Consider the following 27,873-nt stretch of genomic DNA (forward strand, 5'->3'; position numbering starts at 1 on the left):
TATTTTGGAGACACAGGGCAGAGGGCAGTGGAGAAGTTTGCATCCTCCTCTGTACCCGGTCCTCAGAGGAATGGACACCCAAGAGGCCAAAGGGATGGAGGCAGCTGGGACGTGATGGCACGGCCGACGCCCTGCAGGGGCCAGACAACCAGTCCAGGTTGGAAAGGGGAGTTGGGGGCCTCACTGGCTGGAGGCCCAGACTGTCCCTGACTCTTGCTCTCAGGGAACAGGGCTCTGAGTGGACTCTGCCATCTGGGTGGGCGGGGGAATGGCCTGGGGCATGGAGGCCTCTGACCACCTGAAGAGAAAAAACCAATCAGCTGCAGAAAGTTTCTCTCAGAATCCAAGCCTCAGAAGACGCAGGGTTGTTTGGCTTTATTTAAAAACAAACCGACATCTTTTATTAGCACTAAGACAGCGGTGGCCCCCTGCTGTCACTTGACAATCAAATGTCACACAGCATTCACGCAGGTCACACCTTCAGTAGGCTCACAGTGCAGGTGTCACACCTTGGGCAGCACACTGGCTCAGGGTCACCCAGAAATACACTTCTCACTGCACAAATCTCCCTTAAAAAAGAAAATCAAACAATCATCAGGTCAGAGAAAGAATCATTTCTGGTAGCAGAGGCCGGCTCCTTCCGGCCCCACAGTGGGCTGGGGGCTTGCCCCAGCATGGTGACCAGGACTCTTCAGGACGGTGTGACTGCAGCCAGCACGCTGCCAGGGGTCTCCTTCGCTGCTGAGAGATGGAAGGGATTCGTCCCAACGCCCACAGGTGGGGGCGAAGCACCAAGCACCGGCCTGTCATCAGTGTCCCCGAGGCCCCCGCAGACTGAGATGCAAATAGCTCCAGGCCCACGCGGCTCCCAGGCTGCTGCCGAGGGTGGCTTGCTCCCATTTCTTCCCTTTCTTTTTTACTTTTTTTCAGGGAGCAAAATTTAGAGGAAGAGCTGGCAGTTCTGGAAACTTTTTCTGGCTCCTCAGACAACCCTGGCAATAATGGGGGAGAGAGAAGACCTTCTCCAGGCACTTTCCGCTGACCTGCAGCCATGGGAGGGAGGAACCCTTCCTCTGGAGCGAGTGGCCTGAGGGCCCAGTCAGTGCAGGGAGCTCCCTCAGTCCCTAAGCCAGGCCTGTGGCTCCTCTGACGCAGAGAACGGCATCGCGCCCCTCCCAGCTCTTCAGAGGGCCTCCTGCTGCCTCAGAGGCCCGGGCCACCTCCTGCTCCAGGGCCTGGAGCTCCTGGGAAATCCGGAGGCTGAGCCCTTCAGTCTGGAGGCAGGTGCTGCTGCTGCATGTCGAGGCGGAGCTGAGGCGGTGGGCCTCACCCTGGGGTAGGAGAAGGGGAGGATCTGAGATGGAGCCCAAGAGGAGGGAACTCACGAGTGGGGGCTCCTGCTGATGGGGCTCAACCCCAGGACAGAGCCTGGCACGGCCGAACCCCCCACAAGGCAGGGCACACAGAGAATGTCTAGTTCTGTGGCCTCCTTACAGCAGACAGGGGTTCAGGCAGGATTTTAGACCCCCAACCCTGCATCAAGCCCCCGACCTAGTAAAAATGCTTGCTGAGCAGTGTTTCCTTTGTCTGAGGCCCCCTTGAGGGTTTCATGTGTATGGTCCAGCCCTGGGTTCCCTGCCATCCCCAGCCCAGCATAATCAGGTCTCCAAGGGTCTGGGCCATGCCAAGCCACAGGAGACAAGGACAAAGGGCTATGTGTCCAGCAGCTTCGCCTCTTTGGAGGCCTCCTTGGAGGGCCTGGTTGTAGCCTCGTCTGATGACGCCTTGGTGGCAGAGACAGTGTCCTGAGGAGGGAGTCTGGAACGTGGAGCCTAGAGGACAGACGGAGCGGGGGCCAATGGGAGGTGGTGGGTGCAGTGTCTATTCTTCAGAGGGGGAAGTGGGAACCAGCCAGGGAGGGGCCGGCAGGCCCTGTCATCTCACCAGGCCCCCCTGGGTGGCTTGGCAGGGCGAACTCCAGCAGAGAGGTCCGTGTGGGAAGCCCGGGCGCAGCCGGTTTCCTTGGTAACGGTCTTTTCCAAAGTCAAGCCTGGTGAGGATCCATGTGGTGGGAGCCTGCAGATTTGCAGGGAAGCGGGCCGTGCCAGCCTGTGGGTGGGGCGCGACTGGGAGGCTGGCCAGCACACCGCCTCAGGTAACAGAGGGACAGGTGGTGCCTGGGAGGCAGAGGCTGGGTTCCAGCAGGAGAGACCTGCTCGCATCCAACTGGAGACTTTTCTTTAACATTCGTCTTTATTCCACTTTGAAGCAATCACGGCAGCTTCAGGGTTGGAAGGCAGCTCCAAGGAGCTCTGTGGTTTCTCACAGCTCCTCTCCCATCACATATTCCCCTCTGAGCAGTGATAACCGGATTTACCATTTACCGAGGAGAACGGCCTTATTTATAGGGCTTTCTGAATAGGTTTCCATTCCAAGGGAGGGTGAGGCTTGCCCAGAGCGGCTTCAGAGGGAGGGCCGGAGGAGGCCGGTGCTGAGGGACAGCAGGAGCAGCAGCAGGAGCAGGGAGCCCCCCGAGGCAGGGACTGCTGAGGGATTAAACACAGGTAGTTAAGGCTCCAAACACCACAGCACCGAGGGAGAGCCGAGAGCCGGATGGTGGCCGGTGGCACTCAGTGCAGGACCTGATGGAGTGCATTTTTGCCTCCCTAACTCACTCTCGGCTCCCTCTTTCTACCCTTTTACAATTTGTCTTTCCCTGGTTTCTTTACATATTCATTCCTTTCAAAATTACACTACATGTATATTCATGTAGTTGCCTCAATCCTCTCTGGACGATTACTTGCGGCATTTATATGCATTATTCAGGTCTGTCTGGCTCACACAGCCAGTGTTTCCGCTATAATTGTCTGCAGCCTTCCCACTCAGACCCTCCCGGGACGCTTCACCTTGATGGCTTGTAACGACCCAGAGCGCCCGCCCTTCAGTTCACTCCAGGTTTTTGGGTGAAAGGCTCAGAATGATGCCCGGGGAATGTGCCCGCTCTTCCTCTGGGGGTGTGGACCCGCCTGTCCAGGGCTTTCTCACGTGCCCTACCTGCATTTGAGCACTGCTGAGAGAGCATCCCTTCCAGAGCCGCCACGTAGTCCTGGCCCAGCCAGTCGAGGTACGTGGTTTTCTCCCCGACAGGCACCGCCCGGATTGTGGCATCCTTGAAAAGCAGGTCTTGGCCGTGGTAGTTGGAGGAGTCGAACATTTTGAACCCATTTTTATTGTGGTCATCTCCAAACAGGTCCTGAAAGCACCACAGCGGACCTGCTTTTCATCCCGGCTCACAAATGGTCGCCAGGTGCCGCTTGCTATTAATTGCTTTACATACGGTGGACTGAAGAGCGAGAATTTCAGGGTGCCAAGACTCTGATTTGAAATCGTAAGCTTGACAACTCATGGACCTCGGTCATCAAGGGGGATTTGGGGTAAGATATGACGATAGCCACCATCGTAAGAAAGTCACTCAGAAACCTCACACCAAACCAGTTCTTGGATATAGAACGGAAGCGTGAGATTTACAGGAAGACAGACCCAGAAAGGAGAGAGGATGCGGATGAGAGCACTGTGTGCTTTGCTAGGCCTGCTCAGCATTTCTCAACCTTTGCTACAATGCTTACTCTCTCTGACTTATGGGTGTGCTTTCCCACAAACCAAAATGGTTGCAAAGAGAGGGCCTTTCATTGTGTCACCGGTCCTAACATTGTGTCACCGGTCCTAAGAAAGCAATAGGTGAGTTGAATATCCGTCACCAGCCCACCCTCCTAGCGCCCTAGAGATCCTGGCAGGAGCCACTCTCTTCCCTGCTGGGAATCCTCAGACCGAGTGTGTTTGGCCACAGCCCTGAAAGATCCAGTAAAAAGAGCAGAAGTGGTACAAGAAATTATAAATACAGACACAAATAAAGGACATGAGGGGAACGTGGACAAATGCCTGTGTCAGGCTTTAAATACTGATCCAGAGGAAGAGAAGGAGTAAAGTGGCTATCAGTCCTTCTGGGGGACTCACAATCCTCATGAGGATCTGACGAAAGCTATCAGCCTTCTCTCCAGAAAAGGACACATCCACACAGGGTTCTTCCCTCATGTCACCTCTGAAGGTTTAGGAACTTCCCAGGGAAGCCCAGGAACCCAGAGTAAACAACTCCTGAGTCGGAGGGACTCCATGGGGGAGCTGAAAGCATAGGGCATACCAAAGTTTAGGAACCGGCCTGGAGAGCTGACTGGCTCTGCAACTCTGTGGTGCTTACAGGTGGAGGGGGGCAATTTCAGCCTAAATCAGTAGGGCTGTGGGGGGCAGGGGAGAGGATTAGGAACCAGGGGCTCTCTTGTCAGACAGACTGGGTTCAAATTCTAGACGTCTTTTGAAAACATGGCCAACAGGATTTGCTGATAGATTGGATGTAGCACATGAGAGGAAGACAGGAGTCAGAGATGACTCCTGAGGAAATAGAAAGGCTGAAGTTGCTATTCACAGAAGTAGGGAAGACTGAAGGAAGAAGAGGAGTCCAGCTTTGGCTTCATTCAGTTTGAGATGCCTGTCAGAAATTCCAGGCGAGAGGCCCACCCTGTGGCCTCGAGGTTAAGTTCAGTGCACTCTGCTTTGGCAACCTGGGTTCAGTTCCTGGGTGCAGACCTACACCACTCATCAGCAGCCCTGCTGTGGTGGCAACCCACATACAAAATAGAGGAAGATTGGCACAATGTTATCTCAGGGCGAATCTTCCTCAGCAAAAAGAGGAAGATTGACAACAGATGTTAGCTCAGGGCCAATCTTCCTCAGGAAAAAAAAAAAAAAGACATACCAGTCAATATGTAAAGTGGCCAGTTGTTAGAGATGCAAGTTGGAGACTGAAGCATGGATGGAAGCAGGGCTGAAGATGTAGACTGAGTAGCCATCCGTGCATAGGTGGTAGTTAATGACTGGATGAGGCCAGTGGAGAGTAGGTGCAGACTGACAAGAGGGGTTAGGATGGAGCCCTGGGGTAAGCCAGCGGTAACCCAGCCGTTACAGACGGGGCAGATGAGGAGGAACCAGCAAAGGAGGCTGCAAGGAGTGGCCAGAGAGGTAGGAGAGCCAGGCAGGTGTGGGCCCAAAGAGGACAGTGTTTCCAGGAGGAGAGAGCCGAGGCCAGGGCTGCTGAGAGGTCAGGTAGATGTGGACTGAGAAACAGCCACTGGAGTTAGCAACAAGGGTCACTGTGACCTTGACCAGGGACGTTTCAGAGCCCTGGTGGGGGCCAGTCTAGAGTAGTCACCAACCTTAAGAGAGACCAGAAGGAGAGGAATTGGTGACTCCAGAGTAGAGACGACTGTTTGAAGGAGTTTTGCTATAAATGAGAGTGGGATTATGGCTACCAGACGGTGCGATACTAAGAAAGGGTTCATTTGTTTTTAAAAGATGATAGAGAGAATAGCAGGTTTGTAGGCTGGCGAGAATGGTCCAGCTGAGAAGGGAAAGTTAACAATGCAGGACACAGAGGGGATAGTGGTTGGAGGGATGTCCTTACTAAGGGAAAATCACAGAATTTTCCCCCAGGCTTCCTCAGAGTCTCCTGAGGTCTGCTGCAGGTAGACTGAGGCATCTCTGGGTGGGGGGGCTTGGCTCACCTCTGTCGCCCGCCCCCCAGTGATGCAGCCCTGCCCTGGCTCACCTGGGCCTTGTCCAGTAGTCCGTACACGGTGAAAATGTTGGTGTCTGGCCGGACCATGACGGCATGGGATGGTATCTGTGCCAGGTTGCAGGCGGCAAACTGGGACACCTCGGCCCGGGCCCCGTTGGGACACAGGAGCTCATAGTCCTCAGACCTGAGCTCAGCAGCCCAGGGCTCAGAATTGTGGCCTGAGAGGACAGAGCAGAGGGAGAGGAAGGGAGGAATAGAGGCTGCTCTCCTGGATCCCCGAATTCTTGACTGGGGAGAGGTGCTGAGATCTGGCCAGCTCCCCAGCCCCTGCATTTTCCAATGCTCTGCTCTATTACCAGGGAGAGAACCCAGCCGGGCTAATAACGCTGGCAGAAGCTCCCATTAGCAGGGAACAGGGGGCACCTACTATGTGCTCAGTCCTCACGAAAGTAACCCACGGATCAACCCCATTTTACAGGTGAAGAAACTGAGGCTCTTAATCACTCCCAGGCAGAGAACACCATCTGTGTGTTACAGGTCTTGGGCCTGGGGGGGGACGGGCTCCTGAAGGTGGTGGTTGACCTCCTCTCCTAACGGGTGAAGTTCTCAAACTGGAGGGGGTATAACAGCACGTGTTGATCTGTAAGAGGCAGTTTCAAAGGCCCCTGCTTGCAAAGAATCTCCTTTGGTAGGTGCGAGTGGGGCCCAGGAATCTGCATTTTAAACCAGCAACCCAGTGGTTCTGAAGCAGGTAGTTGGTCCAAGGGCTTCCTGAGAAACACAGCCCTTGGGAGCCGCATTATTTTTCTGTTTTCATGTATTCACTTAGTATCCACTCTCTTCCCATTTCCAGCAGGAACTCCAGGTGGACCCAGGAGTAGAGATAAAAATAAAGGGAAATGAGTGGCTGTGGGAGGTGCATGTCTCACTGCAGATGAATCTCAGAAGGGCCTCCTGGGCCTTGCCCTCTTCCCCAGCCCCATCGCAGGACCACCGAGGGCATGGGGCTGGGACCAGGCAGGGCTCCTGGGCTCCTGCGGGAGAACACAGCTCCCTCCTTCTGGGGGATGATCCTGAGTGTTGGTGGGAGGTTGGCAGGGGAGATGGGTTGTGGTAACAGGCCTGGAACCCTTCCCAGCTCTGTTGGCGTAATGGGTCTACAGCCTCGGTGACCTTCACAGGCAGGGTGAGGTCTGAACTCTGAAACACCAACTGATGTTTTACCCCTGCCTGTCTTGCTCTCCCTTTGTCAATCCCCTCCTCTGCTTTGGGCCACACACTCTAATAGGCCTTTCCGCACTGAGTTTCTGGGAAGAGATGTGTTAGCACAGAGGGGAGAAGACGGAGCCTCCTGCGTTTGGGGTGTCAGAGCCTGGGTGTAGGCCGGGGATACAGAAAGTACCAGCTATAGGTGCCGGAGGAAGACAGCCTGCAGTCTTTGAAACGGACGGATTCCCTGGCCAGGGAGAGCAGGAGGGGGATGGAATGGACGCCCACTAAAGGGCCCTGGGCACTGCTGGGACCCAAGGTGAGGGCTTAGGGGGTCCTGGAGCACAGAGTTGCTAGGCTCTTTTTCCCAGGTGGAGCCCAGGATGGTGACTCCAGAGAAGAACTGCCCGTGTGATGTGAACAGGGATGTGCCCTGCCTCCCCCGGCTTAGGGGCTGTGCAGTGATTTCCCTGCACACGGTGACCTGTCAGGACCAAAGACCAGATGCTGATGTGAACCGATGACCCTGTGGGGACAGGCCCTGCCACCCCCACCCCCATAGCTTAGGACTACATAAAACACCCCAGAACGGGTCTCTCCAAATTGATTGAGATTGAGTTTCGACCATTGCCATGGAATGAGGAGTTAGATCCCAGGCCAGTGAAGACTGCCACGTGTCCTGCACCCTGGACACGTGGCCTGAAGTCTGTTCTTAGCGTGAGGCCCGTGGGGCCCCCAGGGTCCCCAAGGGGCAGCCCCTTCTAGACTCAGTCTTTCCCCGCTACCTGTCGACCCCGGATGCCAGCAACGCCCAGTGCCGGGATCATGTCGGAGATGGGGAACAGCGCCCCCAGAATCTGGCCCTGCTCTGGCCCCAGCCCCCCACAGTGTACCATTCGTGTTGTCGAAGATGGTCGTGTGCTTCACGAAGGCGACGTCCCCAGCATCCTCAACTAGGCACCTGCCACACAGAGGCCATGGTGAGTGTGGGCAGGAGGGTCCCTGCCTCTGTGCCGGCTCCAGGCCCACCCGCCGGGCCCACCCGCCGGGCCCACCAGGGTACCTGAAGGCGCCGCTGTAGCCGTAGTACCTCTCCTGGCTGTTGCCCACGCACTTGTTGCGGCCGCGCTCGTCCCCCACGCAGAGCGCGCACAGCGAGGCCGGGTAGCTCTTGGGGTTGTTCACCGGCACGCAGCTGGCGCTGAAGAACTGGCTCACCGCTGCGGCGGAAGGGGAAGGGCTGTACTGAGGCGCCGGCGGCAGAAAGGGTGGCCAGGGAGGAGGTGGCTGGGCCGCTCCCCCACAGATCTGCCCGCCTTGCCTGGGCCATGGCTCAGGGGCACCCATCTGCCCACTGCCCACCCAGCTCAGGGTGGCACGTCTCCTCCTTGAGAATTGCAGGGATGGGGGAAATGCGGAGGTTGTGTAGATACAGGAACCCCAGAGACAACCTCTGGCAAGTGGTCACCCACCCTTCCCTTGGACTCCCTCAGGGACGAGGAACTCACTACCTCATAAGCGATTCTGTTCCAGTCAGAGCACCTGCCCAGCTGTCTGGGAGTGGGAGCAGCCAGCCCTAACACCTTCTATGCGCTTGTGTGGTGGTTAGAAAAAAAAACGTGCTATTTTTCCTGAGGTGCCAGGCAGGACAGAGGTGTGTGCACAGTCAGCTCCAGCATCTCGCCAGCTTCCCACTGCCTTCCTTTCACCATGAATGTGCACGATTTAACACACAAGGAGGGCCCGCGTATGGCATATGGTGGGTGCTTGGTGAACGTGTCTTCTTCAGCACTTATACAGATGGCTGGCCACTTTCCAACAAGGTCCTCCAGATGCCCAGGGGCTGCTGGAGGATGGGGACAGCCCCAACACTGGACGGTGACACAGCCAGGCCCAGAGCCCATCACGCACCCCACTCCCCATGCCCACTGGAGCTAGATCCACTCTGGTGAGTAAGTGGGTAGGGGCACCATGGCACCCTCCACAGAACCCTAGACACCCCTGACTGTCACGGGTGCTGCCAGGAATATTTTCCCAACTCCCCAGGAGCAAGGGGCTCGTCCAGGAGGAAGAGGAAATCTCTCTGGGGCTGCCTTCTGTGGGGTTCTGCTGGGAGAGGACCCCCCGACCCTCAGAGCGGGCCCCTGACCCCAGCCAACCCCAACGGAGAGTTTGCACGTCTGTGTCCCCGCGGAGGGTGGTACCTGTGAGGACGTCGCAGTCCTTGGGCCGGATGAAGCCCCTCTGCACGAGGGCGCCCACGGGGATGTCCCAGCCAGCGGGGCTGCTGAAGCCCGGGTGGCAGGAGCGCTTGCCCCGCAGCTCGTCCACAGTGAAGGCGTAGGAGCTGTTCCGCTTCACCACGGCCACCACGAAGTATGAGTTGCTCCTGTCCTCCGCTGGGGGAACATGGACACCAGTGAGGGCCCGCATCTGTGCTTTCTGGCCTCAGCCCGGCAAGAGCCAGGGGCAAATCCCCATGAGGACCCTTCATCCCTCAAACCCATTCCCTCCCGTTGCTCTCCACCCCAGAGCTGAGGCCCCCCAGCCTCCAGGACCTGGCTGCACAAACTTGGGTGTGCCCAGGCCCTGGGCCGGGTGGGTGTTTGGCAGTGGGACCCCTGCTTGTCCCCCATCGCTGAGAAGCAGCCCATGCAGAGTTCTGTCCTCTTTGCTTCCCAAACAGTCCTCACCCAGAGGGGTTTCTTTCTTTCCTTGCACCCAGGTGGTATTTTTCTCACTCCTGGGAGCAAGGCAGAGGCTCAGCTGAGGCTGCAGAAGCCTTTTCCCTAAGCCGGGAGAGTTTTCACAACCAAGTGGAAGGGACCTGAGGTCACCACTTAAGAGGACTGAGCACCAAGGCCACAGCCGGGGCCCCTCCGAGGGTGTGCACGAGCCCACAGGAGGGAGGGTCCCTAGGCCACCTCCCATGAGCCACAGGGTCAGGCTGGAAGAGGCCGAGGAGGCTTCAAGGCCACGGCTCAGCAAACTACTCAGCCTGTTTTTGTATGGCCTGGGCTGCAAGCTAACAATGTTTTTATATATTTAAAGGGTTGTTAAAAAAAAAAAAAAGACTGTGCAGCAGAGTCTGTACGTGGCCTGCAAGGCCGAAAGCGTTTACACTCTTTACAGAAAGTTCGCCAACGCCTGGTGGACTTGCACTGCTGGCATGGGAACACTGGGGCCTGGGGCAGGAGGGGCTTACCTGTGGCAGACAGCAACCAGCCCAGGGGAAGAGGCACGGAGCGGGGCTGGAGCTTTTGAAAACAGCCCGGGGGACAGTTTTTCTATATATAAAAATATCAACCACCCCCCACCCACAACTCACAGGCGTACTGCTCCCCGGCTGCTGGCACCAGGCCGTATGTCTTCCCCGCCATGTAAATGTCCTCACCCCTCAGGGTCACAGCATCGATTTGCCCAGCCTGCAGGGGGACAGAAAGAGCTGCTGGGCTGGGCTGGGGTGGCCCAGGATGGCTCTGGATGTTGGGATCTGATGGAAGTGCCATCAGAGGCTCCCTTCCCCTGGGAAGCCCATTCTCCCCCATCTGCCCGTTCCTCTCCTTGTGAAGATGCGCAGGCAAGAGGGGTGCCTGGAGGACCAGAGCCCTAAAACCAACCACCACCAGCACTCCCCTTCATGAGCGTCTGTTTCATTCTTTCAGCAAATGTTTTCTGAGCAGAACCTAGCACCATCCCTGCCCTCATGCTTGGTGCGGGATCTCCCCCCGGATCACCAGCCCTCAGAGGCCTGGGGCACTGTGCTGTATCCCCAGCACCTGGCCAAGGCTGGCACACAGCATGAGTGCAAGACGTATTTGTTGAATGCATGTGAGAATGGATGAATGAGCCAGGTCTTAAAAGACATTGGTCTCAGGGTCTGTGGGAGGAGGCCCCAGTGCTCAGGGATAAAGCCTTGCCTCAGGAGGCAGCAGGAGGGGCCCGGGCCCTTCCCTCCCTGGGACCCTCCTCCCTGAGACCCTCCTCCCTTGGACCCTGCTGGAGCCCTTCAGGTCACCCACACCCCAGCACCACTTATCCATTCTGAAGCCTCTGGACACTCAGCCCCTTGGACCTGCAAAGAGGTTAACTGATAATCAAGCCACAGTCGTGGGACAAACCCCGAGGGAAGGGGGTGGAACCAGGGGAGAGAGGGGACACCTGCACCCCAGGAAGGTGCCCCACATGGTCCAGGCCCAGAGGCGTGAAGTACGATGGTGCAATGACAGGCAGTGGCATTGATATTTTGAGCCTGAGGGTGCATCTCTGGGGGTCCTTTCTTCCCCCACCCAGACCTCTCCTCTCCACTGTGATGTCAGGGAGGAACTCAGACCCTGGGCCCAGGGCCCTTCGTGGCTGATGCTCCCTTGCCTGGGTCACTGTGGCTGGGTAGGAAATGGGTATACTGCAGGAGCACACTGGATGCCATTTCTGAGAACCTTACAAGTCAGAACTGAGGATCTCGGAGCTCTCTGCTGGGGTTCTGAGGAGCCGCCGAAGTCCGCACTTCTCCCCACAGGCCCCGGGCAGCCCCTTGGCCCTCTGTGAGCTTGGATGGAGAGAGGCTCGTGTCTGGAGGAGCCAAACCCTCCCTCCTGCATCTCTCCCTGCTCTGGGGCAGTGGGACCCGCCGCCCTCCACAGGACGGCCTGCCCAGCATTAGGAAGCGAGAAGGCGCCTACCCTTCAGTCTCCCCTCCTTAATCTTAGCTGGGTCCTCCTCCCTCAGCGCCACACAAGATCCAAACGGCCTCCCATGGGTCACTGGGGAGAGGGGCTCCCCAACCCTCGGGCTGGGTGACGTTGGGCAAGTTACTTCCTCAGCCTTTCCCAGCCCCAGCTCCCACATCTGAGTCATCACACCCACCCCCAGCGTTGTCGTGAGGGCTGGCTGAGGCAGCGAGCGCTTAGCACAGTGCATGGCACACAGGAAGCGTGTGCTTATGGGCCTGTTGCCATCATGGTCCTGGCCGAGTCAGTCCTGTCCTCTCTGCTCTTTTCAAGTCAATGCGGCTGCCTGGCCAGGGCAGGGGGACACTCCTGAGCGGCCGTGGCCTGGCCTGTGCTTGGGGACCACTCTGAAAAGGGATCCTCACCATCAGGCCCCACCTACTGGCTATTAAAAACCAGGAGGGGAGGCGTTCAGGAGCCCAGAGGCCTCTGGGACCCCTGTGACCACCACAGGACCTTGTCCCTGACCTCAGGGACTTGGGGCCGCCTCCGATTCCTGGCCACAGTCTCCGTCGGAGAAGCAAAGCAGGACAGAGCTGAACGGGCATAGAGACCACGGCCGGGCTTCCGACTGCAGGCGGCCAGCATGTGAGTGGACCCCGAGTCAATTTAATGGGCTGTGACATGTTTTAAAAATGAGGATAGAGCACAACGGCAACTATCAGCGTATGCTGTACTTAGTAAGAAAAGTGCTGCTTTGTTTCACATCTCTCTACATAAGGGCTATTTTTTTTACATATTTGTATCCAAAAGAAAAATTTTTGTGTACTAGACTGTGATTGATGTAAGATGCATTTCTATTTTTTTCCTTTTTCTTCCCAAAGCCCCCTGGTACATAGTTGTATGTTTTTTAGTTGTGGGTCCTTCTAGACGTGGCATGTGGGACGCCACCTCAACATGACCTGACAAGCGGTGCCATGTCCGCACCCAGGATCCGAACCGGTGAAACCCTGGGCCACTGAAGCAGAGCGGGTGAACTTAACCACTCGGCCACAGGGCCTGCCCCCATAAAATGCATTTCTGACTGCCGGTTGCTGTTTAACAAACAATGATCAAGCCCACTCCTATTGCGCACAAGGGGAAACTGAGACTCAGAAAGGGGAAGAGGCTTGCCCAAGACCACAGGTTGGCCAGCGCCAAGCTGGGCCGGTCTCCTGCTCCTTCTGCTCCTGGCCACCTGCTTAGCGAGGGGCAGTCCCTGGAAACAGTCCCCTCTGCCCTGTCCCCCACTTGGGGATGGCTGGTCCGTGCAGGTCCTTCCGCCTCCCCTTTCTCTGCGAGGTAGTCACAGGAGACGGTCTTCTCCTCCCCAGACCAGGGGGATGGACAGGCTGGGTCGTCCATCGGGGAGGGACAGTAAGGACTGTCCCACGCACTGTCACCACCACCCCTACCGCTCTGCCCCTCCACGCATGGCCCCCACCTGGATCCGTTCCATGCAGTGCTGGGGGGACTCGGCCGACACACACTGGATCTCTGGCTTGAGCCTCTGCCGGCTGAAGGCCACAGCCATGTCGCCACACTTCTGGATCTCGGGAGTGGACAGCACACACCAGCGCAGGTAGTGGGGCAGCCCTGAATAGGTGTGAGCATGTGGTCACCGCCACGCTCGCCTGCTTCAGGGGCCGGGCTCGAGCGTGGCCTGTGGGACAGGGGCCGTGGGGGCCGGTTGCTCAGTAGGAAGAGCTTGGAGTCAGACCCAAGGAAAATTCTGGCTCTTTCCCTTGTTAGCTGTAAGGGATAAGTTCCAGTATTTAACCATCTGATCCCGTTTCCTCCAACACAGAGTGGAGAGCTGTAGCTCTTTGGTGGGGCTGTGAGGAGGTTTGTAGCAGATCATGGCTGTCGTGGATCCAACTCAGTGGCACGCCGTTTCCCTGGCTGTAGGCAGAGGATGTATGGGGTGGGGGCTGCAGGCAAGCAGCCCATTTGCAGACTACTGCAATGGTCCAGGCGAGAGACAAAACCTGAGCCAGGGCGGTGGCCACAGGGCGGGGAGGAGTAGGAGGGAGAACCACAGGACCTGATGACTTCTGCTGAAGGGTTAAGGAGGCCCTTCCCAAGACAGACCTTGAGGGCCCGGACCCCAGCCCCTGGAGCAGGCGGGGCTTCTAGGGTACAGCAGACCATGCAACTCCAGAGATGTTTCCTCCCCAGACCCCCAGAGGGAGGCAGGGAGATGGAAGCGACAGGTTCCCATTGAGGCCGAGGGGCACACCTCCGAGGTGAGTGTCCGCCCCCAGGCACCTCTCCAGAAAGCCCTGCCATGCCTGTGGTTAGGCAGGAGCTGGTAGGGGAAAAGACAGGTGGACTTACGGTTGGGGTCACAGAGGAGACCCTTCATGGCATGCAGGTACTCGCGGCCCAGCCATGCCTCGTAGGTCTGTGTGGCAATGGGCACCAGCTCGGAGGTGGCGTCTTTGAACAGCAGGTTCTTCTGGCCATAGGCCTCAGAGCTGAACATCTGGAAGCTGCTGCCCTCGTGGCTGAACAGACGCTGTGTGTCAAGGGGTGGGGGCTGGTGAGGTGCTGCTGGGGGGCTGCATCCTTTCCTCCCTGTTCAGCCACGACATCCTTCTTTCTGCACCCCCAGGCCAGGCGCCTACTCTGAGGACAAGGTGAGGCACGGCCTCTCTCCTCCCTCTGTGCTCCCCCAGTGCATTCCATCTTGTCACACTCAGCCAATTGAACACATGACTCGTGGCCCAGGTGTGGGATGGTACTGCGGACAAGCAATGAGGCTGAGCCATGGCAGCACGGATGGGGCAAAACTAACTAAAGCTGGTGTGCCCAGCAGTCAGAAACTTGCTCTTGTAAGCAGCGGTTTCAGCAAAACATTATTCACCACCTTTAATTAATGATGTACTTTGACATTTATTGGTTTGGTCATTTTGTTTATTTGTTCATATGTTCTGGCTTTGGTTTTAAGAACCACAAGTATAAGGAGCTTTCTCTGAGGGGTGCTTGAGTCCCCTTGTCTCCTCTTTCTGGCCAGCCCCCAGCAGCATGGTTGGTCCCTCTTTCACACTGACCTGGCCTGAGTTTGGACACCACAGAGGCCTGGATCCCCCGCTGGGGCTGTCCCAGGGGAAGGTCTCTGGGTCCTGTCCCTCCTGGTCTGGCTGGCCCAGCCCTAGGATGGCTCTTGCCCTGAGCTCTCACCCCAGTGAGAGATAAGATGGTCGAGCATCAGCCCAGGAAGCTGTACAGGCTGCCCTGAACTCACCTGGCCTTCGTTGAGCAGCCGGAAGATGAGGCCCCCATCTGCGTCAGCCCGGACCACCACGGCGTGAGCAGGCACCCGGGCCAAGTGGCATCGCCTCCATTCAGTGACATCGGCCCGGCTGCCATCCCGGCACAGCAGCTCAAAGTCCTGTGAGAGCAGTGCCTTGCCCCAAGAGGGCAGGGTTTTCCCTGGGAAGACAGGAAGCCTTTGATACCAGGAAGTGAGACACAGAACAACACCAAGAAGTGAGACCTAGAATTACACCAGGAGGTGAAACCCAGAACTACACCAGGAGGCGAGACCCAGAACTACACAGGAGGTGAGACCCAGAACTACACCAGGAGGTGAGAACTCAGAACTACACCAGGAGGTGAGACCCAGAATTACACCAGGAGGCGAGACCCAGAACTACACCAGGAAGCGAGACCCAGAACTACACCAGGAGGTGAGAACTCAGAACTACACCAGCAGGTGAGATCCAGAACTCAGAATGAAGAAGGGCTTGGTGGCTGCACCCTACAAGACCAGGTGTCTCAATAGACTGTGTCTATTTGCTTACATTTTCTCCTCTCACGATTTTTACTAATCAAATGGATTTGAGGTGTCTGACAATAATACAACACATATAAATAGAATTGTTTATTAAAGATAAAAAGAGTAAGAGAATAAGAGAAGTTTAGGATAAGAGAGAGCAATGTACCAGAGTTCATCACTGCCATCGGGCACGAAATTTGGTTCTGAGCAGAGGGCAGGGGGTGGGGGCCACTGTGGAGAAAAATCCTGACAGAATCCACCCAGAACTGTGGCCCAGAGAGAAAAGGGTGACTCTCCGAAACTTCACCCACATATCATCCAATATTAATCCAACCATTAATAATTTGGTATATTTCCCCCATGACCTTTTTTCTATTCTATTTTCTAACCATTTTTAATATGGTTAAGGACATACTTGATAGGCAATTCTGCCTCCTGTTTTTTTTTTTTCACTTATCATTTAAAAGTATTTTTCCACATTATTGGAAACTTTCCATAAAACTCATTTATAATAGAAAACAAGATTTACTTGAAAGAGTGCATATAGACATCGAATAGGAATATTAAGAAGACTATTTTTAAGGATTATAACTCATGTGATAAAATATACCACAAATGGTCCTATATAACAATATTTTTATGAGTTTTAAATTCAAAAATGAGGTTAAACCCCTGCTAGGAAATAGGAAGGGAAAAGATAATTTGTGGGATCCTGAAAACTCTATTCACTCCAAAGCTATTTAAAACCAAAAACCAAAAACCAAGAGAATAATAGTTTGGAAAACTCCACAAAGGTCATTTTTAATGACTGCATGATAATTTATAGCACTCTCGACAATTACTCAGAGTCATTCTCTCCCCACTCCCCAACTTTTCTCTATTTTTAAACTGCTGCAAAACTTTTGTGTAGAACTCTGGGGATCATCTGGCCTTCCCAGGAGAGAAATGCATCATTTAGTGTTTGCTCTGCCACTCCTCTTTTCCATAGGCTAGGGACACTTAAAGCCATATTTCTTCACTACTTTAGGCATTTATGTCAATTCCACTCTTGCTCTTACTAGTCTTTTTGCATGAAGATACTCTTTAAATAATTACTTCTTTAGATTTCCATCAAAATTGCAAAAGAGCTGATTTTAACCCAATACATCCCTATTCTTTCTCCACCTTCCAAATTCTCCTGTGCTTGCCTCATCTTGGGGCCCCAGTCCCGGCCAGCTGTTCTCATAGGATGCTCCTGCTCTGAGCCTATCCTATGTGCCTTCATCTTTTCCACATCACTTTTTTCTCTTTCTCAAATCTGGTCCATGTTCTTTGCCTTCATGAATATCAGACTACAAGATGGACTTTCTGATTTAAAAGGTAAAGATTAGCCAAAAAGACAATGATCAGACATATCAGAACAGGCACAACCATAGAGACAGAAGTCTGATTGGTCGCTGCCATGGTGGTTGGGGGAGGGACTGACGAGCAGGAAATTTGGGGTGAAGGATCTGTCACAGTCACTGTCTTGATTGTGGTGGTGGTTATACAACTGTACGTTTTTGGCAAAACTCACAGACTTGAACTTCAAAAGGTGGCTTTTGCTGCATGTAAATCATACCTCAGTTAAACCAAAGAAATGATCCTTAGGCGAATCCAAATTAGGAGACATTCTGTACACTAACTGGCTTGTCTCTTCAAAAATGTCAGTGTCACAGAAGACAAAGATTGAGAAGACTGAGAAACTGCTTGAAGTTAAAGGAAACTAAAGAGACCTAACAACTAAATACCACGTGTGATCATAGATTAGGTCCTGGCCTGAAAAAAATTGCTACAATGGACAGAATCACGACACTTAGTGAGTCTAGAAGATAGACCGTAAATTAGATAACAGTATTGTGTCAATGCCACATTTCCCGAATTTGGCAGCTGTACTGTGGCAAGGCCCACATCTCCTCGTTCTTAGGAGATACACGCTGGAGAATTAAAGGGAGGACAGAGGCAAATGGACTCAAATGGTTCAGAAAGACCACTCACGTATAGAAAGAAGGATAAAGCCAATGTGGCAAATGCTAAAAGTTGGAATCCGGGTAAAGAATCAATGAGACTTCTTTGAATTATTCTTGCAACTTTCTAAAGCTCAGTTATCTCAAAATAAAAAAACCTTAGTTTAAATAAATTGAATGAGAATTTTAAAATTTTAAATGACAAGGATATAATGAATCAACACATAACATCAAACCATATTTAATCCAGGGATAAGGAATGGCTTCTTCTGATAGGCGGAGAAAAACGCTAGGAAGAGACAGGAGATGAGAGCTAGTGCAGAGGTTTGCAAACTCTTTTTCAAAAGCAGAACCCAGTCTTCCAGTGGAAATGGAACCCAAGGCCGTACACAGATCGGGGCAGGGCAGGGCAGCTCACTGGGCCCCTCTGCCCCACAGAGGGGTTTGAATTCCACTGGGGAGACCCAGCTCTTCCTGTCCTCAGGGAGTACCGTGCTCCTGGGCCAGCCCCTCCACTCACCATCAGTGTTCTCCAGCACCGTACTGTGCTTCACGAAGGCCACGTCCCCTGCTCCTTCTGCCAGGCACCTGCGGAGGAGAAACCCGTGAGCCTGGGAGGGGCTGAGCTCCCCTCGAGCCCCTCAGCCTGGCCCATCTCCACCTCTGGAGGTCTGGCCTGAACCGGAAGGGGTGGTCACGGGGGAAGGAGGGCTGGGCGGGGGGCATGGGTTTCCCAGTCATGCAGTCCCGGGTTCCAGCTTCCCCATTTGTTGGCTCTGTGGCTTTGCCAAATTGTGGAGCCCTCCTAGCCCCATCGCCTGTAAAGTGGGGATGAGAAAGTGGCTCCCCATAGGGAGAGATCCTTTGTCACCCGTACAGATCCTGCCCAGCCCGGCTCAGGGCCTGAAAGGGCAGGCGCTCACATGGCAGCTGCCGTCCTGGGCAGCCTAAACGCCAGGGCGTTTTGAAGATGACTCTGCTCTGCGGCAGGGGATGGACTAGACCTTCTCATGCCTGAGTGGAGGGGCCCAGGACTTACGTATCTCTACGTGTCACTGCCCAGTGAGGGAGGCAGGTCAGGACCTTCTGGGCAAAGGGGCTGCCTGGGTCCCCACAGCCAGCAAATAAGCAGGGATGGACTGGGCGGGGGGCACCAGGAGAGGGGGGTGGGCGAAGGGGTGGGAACACTTGGAGAACTGAGGACTGTTTTTCTCTCTGTGCCCAAAACCACATTTCTCCAGATCACACCCTGCAGCGTGGGCATCTGCGGGCTCCCCCCTCCTCCAGGTGGAAACACTGGGGCCTGGGTGGGGGTTAGAGGGAGCCAGGAGTCTCCCGTTCCGGTCCCCACTGGGTGCGTCTCCACAGCTGTGGACAGATGGAGTGCACCACACACGGCTAGAGACTCTCTGTGGGCTCCGTGGAGGGCTGATCTGAAGCACCAGCCTGAACCAGGGGCAGAGATGAGGCCAGCCCTGAGCGTCAAGCCTCCGGCGCTCCCTGCCACACTTCCAACCCCCCCCCCCATCCTCCCTGCCCTCCTCCCGCCCTCTCCCTGCCGCCCTGAGACACCGGAATGGGGACATGGGAGTGGCAAAAGGCTGTTTTTGTGATTTTCTTCTCTCTGAGTCCTCACCTCCCTAAATATACCAAACATGTTGATTTTATGAGCAAATCCGGTCTGGCATACTCCAGTGTGGTGTTTTTAAACCAACCAGGGCACATGAACGATATAAAGGGTGCTTTGATGACACGCAGCTGACACTGCCACACCGCAGGGGCCCTCTCTGAGCAGAGGTGTTTTTCCCCAGCTCCCGCGGCCACAGGTCCAGGCCTCTCCCCTGACTCCACTCCAGCGCCAGCCCCGCCTGGCTCACCGGAAGGCCCCGCTGTAGTCGTAGTATCTCTCCAGGGGGCTCTTGTCACATACCCCCTCCCCAGCGGCATCGCCACGGCAGAGGCGGCAGAGGGACTCTGAGTAACTGGTCTCTCCTGCCCCGGGGACACAGCTGCCCCCAAAATAGTCGCTGACAGCTGCGGGAAGGAGGCAGACAGAGGTCAGTCAGGTGCACAGCATCAGACCCCTGTCCCCTAAAGTGCTCAGGCCACTCAGGCTGGAGTCAGGAGGGTGGGCTCCCCAGGGACCTGGCTGGACCCTTCAGGCTTCAGTCTGAGCAAAACTGGGGAACTGGATCCGATCAGTGATTTTCAAACTGGGGCCACAAAAGTGTGGGTGTCAGGAGTGACTGTTATTTAAAAATGGCTCAAGGGAATAAGACATTTGCCCCCAAATGGCCACATAGGACACTATCACCTAGATTCTGTTCTCATTGAGGGTTTCATTTCAAAGTTGGTTATGTGTAATCAATGAAAGTGGGGAAAGAAATAAATTATTACTTAAGTATAATTAATTTGATAGACAACATTTGTCAAAACACAGGGAGGGGCTGGAAGCAGCGGAGAAGGAGGCCTCGTCGGTGAAGATGGTGGAATCTGCATGGTTTTGGGGCCCCTGCCAGCACCGGGGCACCATGTCCACCCTCTTGGCAAATATTTGTCCTGTGCTGAGGATGCCCTAGGGCCACGCAGAACAAGCAACACGCCAGCTCTGCACTGAGCCAGTCACATCCTGCTCATCACCCAGCAGAGCGAGCTCTTCCAGGGTGAGCTCCTTTCCTTAGTCTTCTTTTTGCATCCTCCCAGGGGAGTAGATGTTTAAGACATGTGCCAAGAGACTGATAAACCAGCCACCCCTGGCCACCATGGGAGACGACAAGGCTTCCAGCTTCTTGTGGTTTGTGCTGGCTTACACAGTGGTGGGGGCTACATGGGGGCAGTGTATACACATGTACGTATGCAAGCACGTGTGTATGCATGTGTGGGTAGCACGCATGTGTGTATTGTGTGGGTCTGTGCATCATGCATGGGTGTGCCCATGTATGTGTGCACATGTGCATGCATGCACGTGGGTTTGTGCATGAGAGTGCATGTGTGCATATGTGTGCCCACGGAGAAGTACAGAAGTGGAACTCATAAAAACAACAGCTCCCTGCAGCGAGCACACATCCTGTGCCACACAGTGTGCGAAGACAGTGTGTGAATTATCTCGGTACTCCCAACGTCATGGCACTGCAGTGTCAGTTTTCCCATTTTACAGATAAGGAAACTGAAGTCCAATGTGTAGAGGAATCTATCTGAGGGTAGGTCATGCTGAGCCAGGGTTTAAACCCACAACTATTTGACAGCAAAGTCTGGGCTTTAAAAGATCATTGTGCTCTCCTGCGGGCTCCCCAATCCCCAGAGGCATGGGTCACCTGTGGAGCAAACCAGGACCAGGGACTGGGGACACGCCAAACTCTATTCAAGGGATGGTGTGATCCCAGGAGGGCAGCTTGAGAATGTGGTTGTCATGTGTCAGGGGCTACCTCATTCCTGTATTGTCCCCACTACAGAGAGATTGACACAGCTTGGTGGCCAGCAGATGACAGGAAAAGCCCACAGCATGAGAAGCAGGCTCTGGCCCAGGAATGAGGGCCCAGGGCTCTCACCCAGGCCCCCTCAGGGCTTCGCTGCACTCCCCTCGTGGGTTTTACTCTCAGCAGCCCTCTCAGCTCACTCTCACCTCCCTTCCTGGAGCACGACCAGGACAGCCCTATTCTCACTACTAATGGGTCAACAGCAGGTCTCTGATTAGCCACTTGTGAGCTTTCTGGGTGTAACTCGGCAGCTTATTTGGGTCCTGAAAAAATGGTTTCTGACCCTGTAAAGTTGGGGACATTTTCTGGAAATAGCGACCTACACCATGTCTACCCCAGGTGAGAACCGCTCCTGGGGAGTCCCCGCCTCCCCACTGTGGGTTGGGCCCTGTGCTTGGCTGTGTCTGTGACACGGTGATGAGTAAGTGAGAGTCAAGTGCCCTGGAGGGGCCAATCAACCAGAAACTTAAATGATGGCGATACCAGGCTGGCCAGCATGAGATCCGGGAGGGGGGTGACACCACTCTAGGTGTCCGGGAAGGCCTGGAGCAGGAGGGGCTGGGCTGCTTCTTAAAGGAAGTGCAGATGAAGGTGAGCTGGAGGGGGCTATCCCATGAGGGGACGAGCAGAGGCCAGGGGAGCGGAAGCCCAGAGCCCTTGCAGAAGGAGCCCCCGCCTGGCCCGGGGCCCTCACCTTTGAGCACATCGCAGCCCATCACCGAGAGGCGGCCGCTGTCCACCAGGTAGCCTATGGGCACGTTCCAGCCCACCGTCCGGTTGATGCCCGTGTGGCAGGACTTCACGCCTTTCAGGCTGTTGATGGTCACGTGGGAGCTCCTCTTGACCACAGCTACGGCATAATAGGAAGTACCAACCTCTGGAAGGAGGAGGGAGAGAGGAGTGAGGATGGCAAGGGAGAAGCCGCGAGAGAGGCTGGGACCCTGCCTGGGAAGGCTGTGGGAGAAGGAGATGTGTGAGTGTGCACACGTACCTGCGCACGGAGGCATGTGTATGTGTGTGCATGGCGTTCTAGTTACTAGGAGAGCAGGTGGGCGCAATCCACGTGTCTATCACAAGACGCCCCCCCAGCCTCCTGTGGTAGATGTTCCCTTGAGATATGAATTCATTAGTTATTCCCCCACTTTCCTTTCCAAGCCAGCTGGTACTTAGCTGGGTCTGCGTTCGCACAGGGCAGGGGACTCTGTAGCTAGACAGGAGGCAGAAGTAGCCTGCAAGTCTTTTGTTTTCCAACAGTCTGAGCACTTAGGAGACCTCAGAGGGTTCGAGGGAATGTATCATGGGTATGGTTACGGGAAGGGAAGAGGAGTGGTTGGGAGGAGCAGGGGGACCAGGGTAGGCACTTCCCTCAGATTAGGAAAAGCGATTTACCGGTGTTGAGAGCAGGGGGAGAGAGAGAGAGAGAAAGAGAGAGAGAGAGAGAGGCACAAGCAATGTGGTCCCAAACCACTCAAGACCCTGAATGGGGTGCATGTGGGTAGGCGGGGGTCTACGGACTTGCAAAAGATTCCCCTGGGCCAAATATGGCCAGGAAGGAGCCATTCGGACAAGACAGGGGTGACTCATTTATGGGGACTGATGAGCAGAGGGCAGCCCATCACACACATGCAGCCCATCACACACATGCACGTAAGCACACACACACGTGACTGTCCAGTGGTGGTGAGATGCCCATGATCAGGGTGAAGCTGAGTTCTAGAAAGCAAAGCCAGTGTTATTTTGTGCACACCTGAGTCTGGCCCCTGCCAACCTAAGTGGCCTCGTCTGGTCCCACCCTCTGACTCACCCACTGTCCCTTTCTTCCTACTTGAACACACCAAGCTCTTTCCCACCTGGAACCGTTGTCAGGGCTCAACTTCAACGTCACCTCCGCAGAGGAACACCCCGTCTGCTCAACTTCACTAGGTCTCCAGCACCCCATATTCTCTCCCCCATGGCCTTGACTTTCTGCACAGGCCCCCAGAGTGGTTTGCGTTTGTTGTTTGTGTTTGTTTGTTCGCTCTCCGACTCCTGCTTTTCGAGGGCTCTCTTGCTCGCTGCTCATGGCCGCAGTGTAGCAGGGGCTCAATAAATGTGCTGAATGAATTAAAGAGGAGGAGCTGGGTTTGGGCCCCCGAGGCAGGGCTGCTTCTGGCCTTTAAGGGGAAAGCCTCACTGGTTTGCAGGGTTGGACTATGTCCCGTGTCATGTGACAGTCATCCATTCAACAAGAAACCAGGCGAGACCCCATCTCGGGTACCAGGCCCCCCGGGGTTTACAAAGATGAGGAGCGGGCCCTCCTCAGGGGACTTGCCGTGGTCAGTGAAAACAAGACAGAAAAGCATCAGGACCTCAGCGGAGGGAGTCAGTGCTCCAGGAGGCAGGAAGGAGAGGCCCTTTGCAGGGGTGGCAGGGCTCAGGGGAGCTCCTTGGAGGTGACAACTGAGCTGGGCTGTGACAGACACTAGGCACCGGACAGGTAGAGGCGGTGTGGGAGGTGCAGAGGGCAGGTGAGCCCGAGGCAGGTCTGAGGTGAGCTGCAGGGACCAGGGCAAAGGGACTCACATTTCCGAGCACACACCGGGTGTCAGGAGTGCACACCCCGGCTCAATTAATCCGTGTGACAAAGCAGGGATCACTCTCCCCCTTCGACAGTCAAGGGAGTGGAGGTTGTCCAAGGTCACAGAAGATCACAGGGAGAGGCAGAGCCGGGGCTCTTTCTCGGTCTCTTGGGCTCTGCAGCTCCTAGCCCCTGCCCCTTGCCCAGCCTCTCCCCACTCTGCCTCTGACAGAGAGCCACGGGCGACAGCTGGACATTACTGACGCCCCATTACCCCAGACGATCACACCCAGCACCAGCCCCGCACGGGCAGCCCCTCAGTCAAGAGCTTGTGGGTGAAAGTTAGTAGGGCTACAGCGCTCTTCAAGGAAGAACAGACTCGGGCCAGCCCCCTGGGTGTCTGGCACCCCCGGTCTCGCGGGGGAGGTCAAGGGAGACTTAGGGGGGCCTCTGAGGGCTTCTCTGGCCAGGACTCCAGGACTCTGGGGATGGGGCTACTGACCAGCTCGGCGGGGGCAGGGTTGGGCTGGGTCCAGCAAGGACACGCTGTGGACCCACCTCCTCTCTCCCCCCTCCCCTCCTCCCACCAGACCCTCTGACCTTGATCATACACTTCGCCCACCACGGGCTTCAGGCCATGCTCCTTCCCCGCCTCGTAAATGGCTCCTCCGTCCAGAGTGATGGCGTCAGCCTCCTGGGCCTGCTGGGAACATGTGGGTCAGCCCAGCCGGCCTCCGGGGCCCACTCAGCGAGGAGCTCAGGCACACCCACCAGTCTGCTGAGGGCCCCCTTGAGAGTCCTGGAGGCCACACTGTCCCCTTGAGCCTGGAGCCCTGTCCTGGCTCAGGCTTGCAGCGCCCTCCCCCAGTGGGGCCTAGGGGTCTCCCCTTGACCAGGCCCAAGGTGACAGCTCTCCTGGGCCAAGGGCTCACCTTGTTTTTCTAATTATATTATTTAAAAAATATTATTTGGGGCTGGCCCCGTGGCCGAGTGGTTAAGTTTGCGCGCTGCACTTCGGCAGCCCAGGGTTTCATCAGTTCGGATCCTGGGCGTGGATACGGCACTGCTCATCAGGCCAAATTGAGGCAGCATCCCACGTGCCACAACTAGAAGGACCCATAACTAAATTATACAACTATGTACTGGGTGGATTTGGGGAGAAAAAGCAGAAAAAAAAAAGATTGGCAACAGTTGTTAGCTCAGTTGCCAATCTTTAAAAAAAATTATTAATTTTATGGGACTTACAATAGAAATATGTAATAAAAAATCAGATAGTACCAAACGGTATGTAATGACAAGTGAACCTCCCTTACTTTCTTGTTTCTCATCCCCTGCCTCCACTGCTAACCTGTTTCTCAGGTTTTCTAAGATGCAGAATGAGTCCCATAAATGCCGCCTCCAATTTTTTCCCTTTTATTTTAAAACACAAATGAAGGTATACAATCAGCGTGTCACGGGGTCCCAATGTGATTGGTTTCTGCCCTTACAGCAGAGCCTCACCCAAGCCCTGGCTCACGTGGGACTGTGACTGGACTGGCTTTGGGGGCCTATCAGTGGCTGAGGCGCAAGGAAAACCCAGGTCCCCCTGTGCCTGCCCGAGGCCTCCCTCCACACCTCGTCCTGCCTCTGAGTATCGTCAGTGTCCGTTCAGCAGATGTCCTGCCCCTCACAAGTGCTTCCCCACTCCCCCACCCAGGACAGCTGGCCCCTGCTCCTCCTTCCCCAGAAACCACACAAGCCGGGTTCTGGAAAACTCCACAGAAGAGTGAGTACCCACCACGGGCCACTGAGGGGTCTGCTGTCTGGGCTCCCCTTGGTGGGGTGGGTACTGTCCTGACTGTAGCAGGGGCCTTGTGGAAGGACACCTTTCCCCACTGGTGCCCATCTGAGCAGGGCCTCCCGAGGCCTCCCAGCGCCTGGCCGGGGCCCTGGCAGGAAACAAACTGGCCCTGTTGCTGGGGAAACGCAGGAGATCCTATTGCCCGCCCGGCAGGAGGGCGTGGGGGCCGTTCCCAGTGAATGAGGCCATTGTGCGCTCCCTCCTGAGTCAGAGCCCTCTCGTCTGGGCGGTGGTGGTGGCAGAGTGGAAGGGAGAGGACTCACCGTGATGAGCTGGACGCAGTGGTCGGCTGAGGTGCCCTGGACACAGAGCAGGGCGGGCTGGATCCCGGCGTCCTGGAAGGCCTTGCTCATGTCGCTGCATTTCTGCTGCTCCGGGTCCGAGGTGGTGCACCACCGCACCTCCATCCCGCCGAGCGCTGGGGGCAGGGGACAGTGAGGCCTGGCTCCCTGGGCATCCCCAGCCCCGGCCCCACTGTGGAGGGTGGCTCCCGCAGCTCTGTGGGACCCCCTCAGCAAGTATAGCCAGTCCTCTGCAACAGCCCTGCCCTCCCACTGGGAGGCACTGAGGCACAAAGACGTGTCACAGATGCGAAGGGGCTGGGCTCACCGGCAAAGCTGTGTGTGGGGCCATGCGGGTCCCTGTGCTCGGGGCAGGTGGGCGGCTCTGAGGCTGGCCTTTTACAGAGGTGGAGGGGTGGGTATCCCAGGTAGCAGTGTGGCTACCCCCACCCCTCCCTGCATGTCTGGAGCACAGCCTGGTTGGTGGAAGGAGCCCTGACTGCTCAGTCTGGGCCAGCTCCGTGACTAGGCAACTTCCTGTGCCTCTTTGGGTCTCTATGTCCTCCAACAAGAGGGCGCTGGACTGGGTTCTCTCACTCAGCAGTGTCCCCGGGCTCTTCTCATGAACTGGGACGTGAGACCGGGAAGTGGTTGTGGCTGCCCTTGAGGAGCCTTGTGCCCTCTTGGAGCATCTGTGATTACCCCCATTGCAAACCCACCCTCAGTGGGCAAAGCGCCAGACCCCTGCCAAGGGGAGACTGAGGAGTCAGCAGGTTGAGTTCAAGTTCCTGCTCCTTCAGCTGGTGACTTCAGGCAACTTGTGTGACCTCTCTGAGCCTGTTTCATCATCTGAGAAAGCAGATGAGAAAACCCACCTTCTGTGTTGTAAGTAAACCTATGTAGAGAGCCAGGACATGGGTCCTCAAGTAACTTCTGCTTATGCCCCTCCTCTTAGTGGGGACCCTGTTGGGTCCTCAGATCTGATCAGGTCAGAGTCCTAGAGAGTTCCTGGCCTGGGGGCCCAGCAGAAGTGGCGCTGGAGTTCCCTGAGGTTGATGCCTCTGCAGACCTGAGCTCCTTCACCAGTCACCTTGCCCAGCCAGGATCGCAACAGAGGCCTGTGCTTGTGGGACACGCACGGCTTTGGGTCCAGTTCCTGTCCTCCAAGGGACTAGGTCACCCTCTTACGGCGACCTGTGCTTCCCAACCCCACCCCAAGGGTCAAGACTGCCGGTTCCTCCACCGTCTCCTTTCCGCCACCCTCTGTCTCCCCAACCACTGACGGCACCCTGGAATGTGGGACTGCCACCCTTCTCCAGCGCTCCCAGAATGCACCCTGGTAGGCCGGGCAACTGCAGAGTTTGGACCGGAGTGACGGGCCCATTTTGTACTGATGAGGTCAGAGCGGCGACAAGAACCCACTCTTCCAGCACCTTGGCCTGCGATCCCTGCGAGCAGCTCCCGGAGAACCCGCCTCACGGTCTTGGGCCCTGACTCCCTTGGAAGGGGGTCGGTGCGGACGCCAGGAGACCCGGTCTGCGCCTCCCCATCCATCCCTGCATCATGCTGGGAGCCCTGGAGCGTCTCCCGGGTGGGATCTCGCGCCTCATCTCCTCCCATCCCTCCGAATCTTCTCCCGCCTCCCTCCCCGCGGGGCCTCGGCAGAGGTAGAGCCGCTCCGGCCCCCAAATCCTCCAGGGCTTCAACGCCCGTCAAGAGGTTCACCCTCTCGGACCTCCTCCTGTACTCCAGGGCTCTCCCCTCCATGCCTCTGCCCAAGCCTTTCCTTGGCCCGTCAAAAGGTCCGCTTTTTCAAGGCCCAGCTCAATGCCGCTTCCTCCAAGAAGCCCTCCAGACATCCCAGACTGCCCGGATCAGTGCTGGTTCTCTCCGCTGTCCTCACCCGCGCCTCGCCCCTTTCCACACCTCCCCCCTTTCCCGGGAGACGCGGGTTCAGACCACACTTCCCAGCCCCCGGGACTCTGCTGGGGGTCTGGAAAGCCCCAGGACTCCCGCCCCGGCTCCTGCTCCCACGGCCGGGCGGCGGGGCCTCACCAGTGCGCAGAGCCAGGAGGAGCCACAGAGGCACGCTTGTGCCCCGCATGGCGCCGTCTAGATGGCAGGGGCCGGGCTGGATCCAGGTCTGGTCCAAGAGGTTCAGCAGCAGCTGGGCTTTTCTCCCTCCTTCCTCTCTGGCCCTGACCCGCAGCTACTTAAGCGCGGCCTGGGCGTGCCTTGGGGGTGTCCACGCCCCTAGGGCGCCCCCGCCCACCCAGGATGGACACCTGGGTTTACCAGACCGGCCTTGGCCTTCTCTCTGGCGCCCCCTACCGGAGCCTCGGCCGGCGTCCCTGGACGCTCTCCCCTACACAGTCTGCCCCGCTTCCCAGAGCATCCTCCGCTCCT

The 27,873-nt window shown here is 56.2% G+C and overlaps 1 protein-coding gene across 2 annotated transcripts; it reads right to left on the reverse strand.

Annotated features, from left to right (window-relative positions):
- Positions 1 to 325: 325 nt before the first annotated feature.
- On the reverse strand, positions 326 to 27,699 carry MELTF (melanotransferrin). 2 transcript variants are annotated; one of them, XM_070509113.1, is made up of 16 exons: positions 27,523 to 27,699; positions 25,450 to 25,604; positions 23,947 to 24,046; positions 21,484 to 21,666; positions 19,191 to 19,347; positions 17,834 to 17,901; positions 14,795 to 14,982; positions 13,885 to 14,065; positions 12,992 to 13,143; positions 10,167 to 10,263; positions 9,043 to 9,237; positions 7,902 to 8,058; positions 7,732 to 7,799; positions 5,660 to 5,847; positions 3,055 to 3,253; positions 326 to 2,543 (listed from the first exon to the last, which is right to left on the reverse strand). In XM_070509113.1, exons 1-16 carry the CDS (start codon positions 27,569 to 27,571, stop codon positions 2,464 to 2,466), a joined length of 2,217 nt encoding a protein of 738 aa, XP_070365214.1. In that variant the 5' UTR covers positions 27,572 to 27,699; the 3' UTR covers positions 326 to 2,463. The 2 variants fall into 2 exon arrangements, with proteins under 2 accessions (XP_070365214.1, XP_014723626.3); XM_014868140.3 differs by having other exon boundaries at positions 326 to 2,546.
- Positions 27,700 to 27,873: the final 174 nt, after the last annotated feature.

The sequence above is a fragment of the Equus asinus genome, chromosome 5 (genome assembly GCF_041296235.1).
Source record: "Equus asinus isolate D_3611 breed Donkey chromosome 5, EquAss-T2T_v2, whole genome shotgun sequence".
NCBI classification, from domain to species: domain Eukaryota; kingdom Metazoa; phylum Chordata; class Mammalia; order Perissodactyla; family Equidae; genus Equus; species Equus asinus.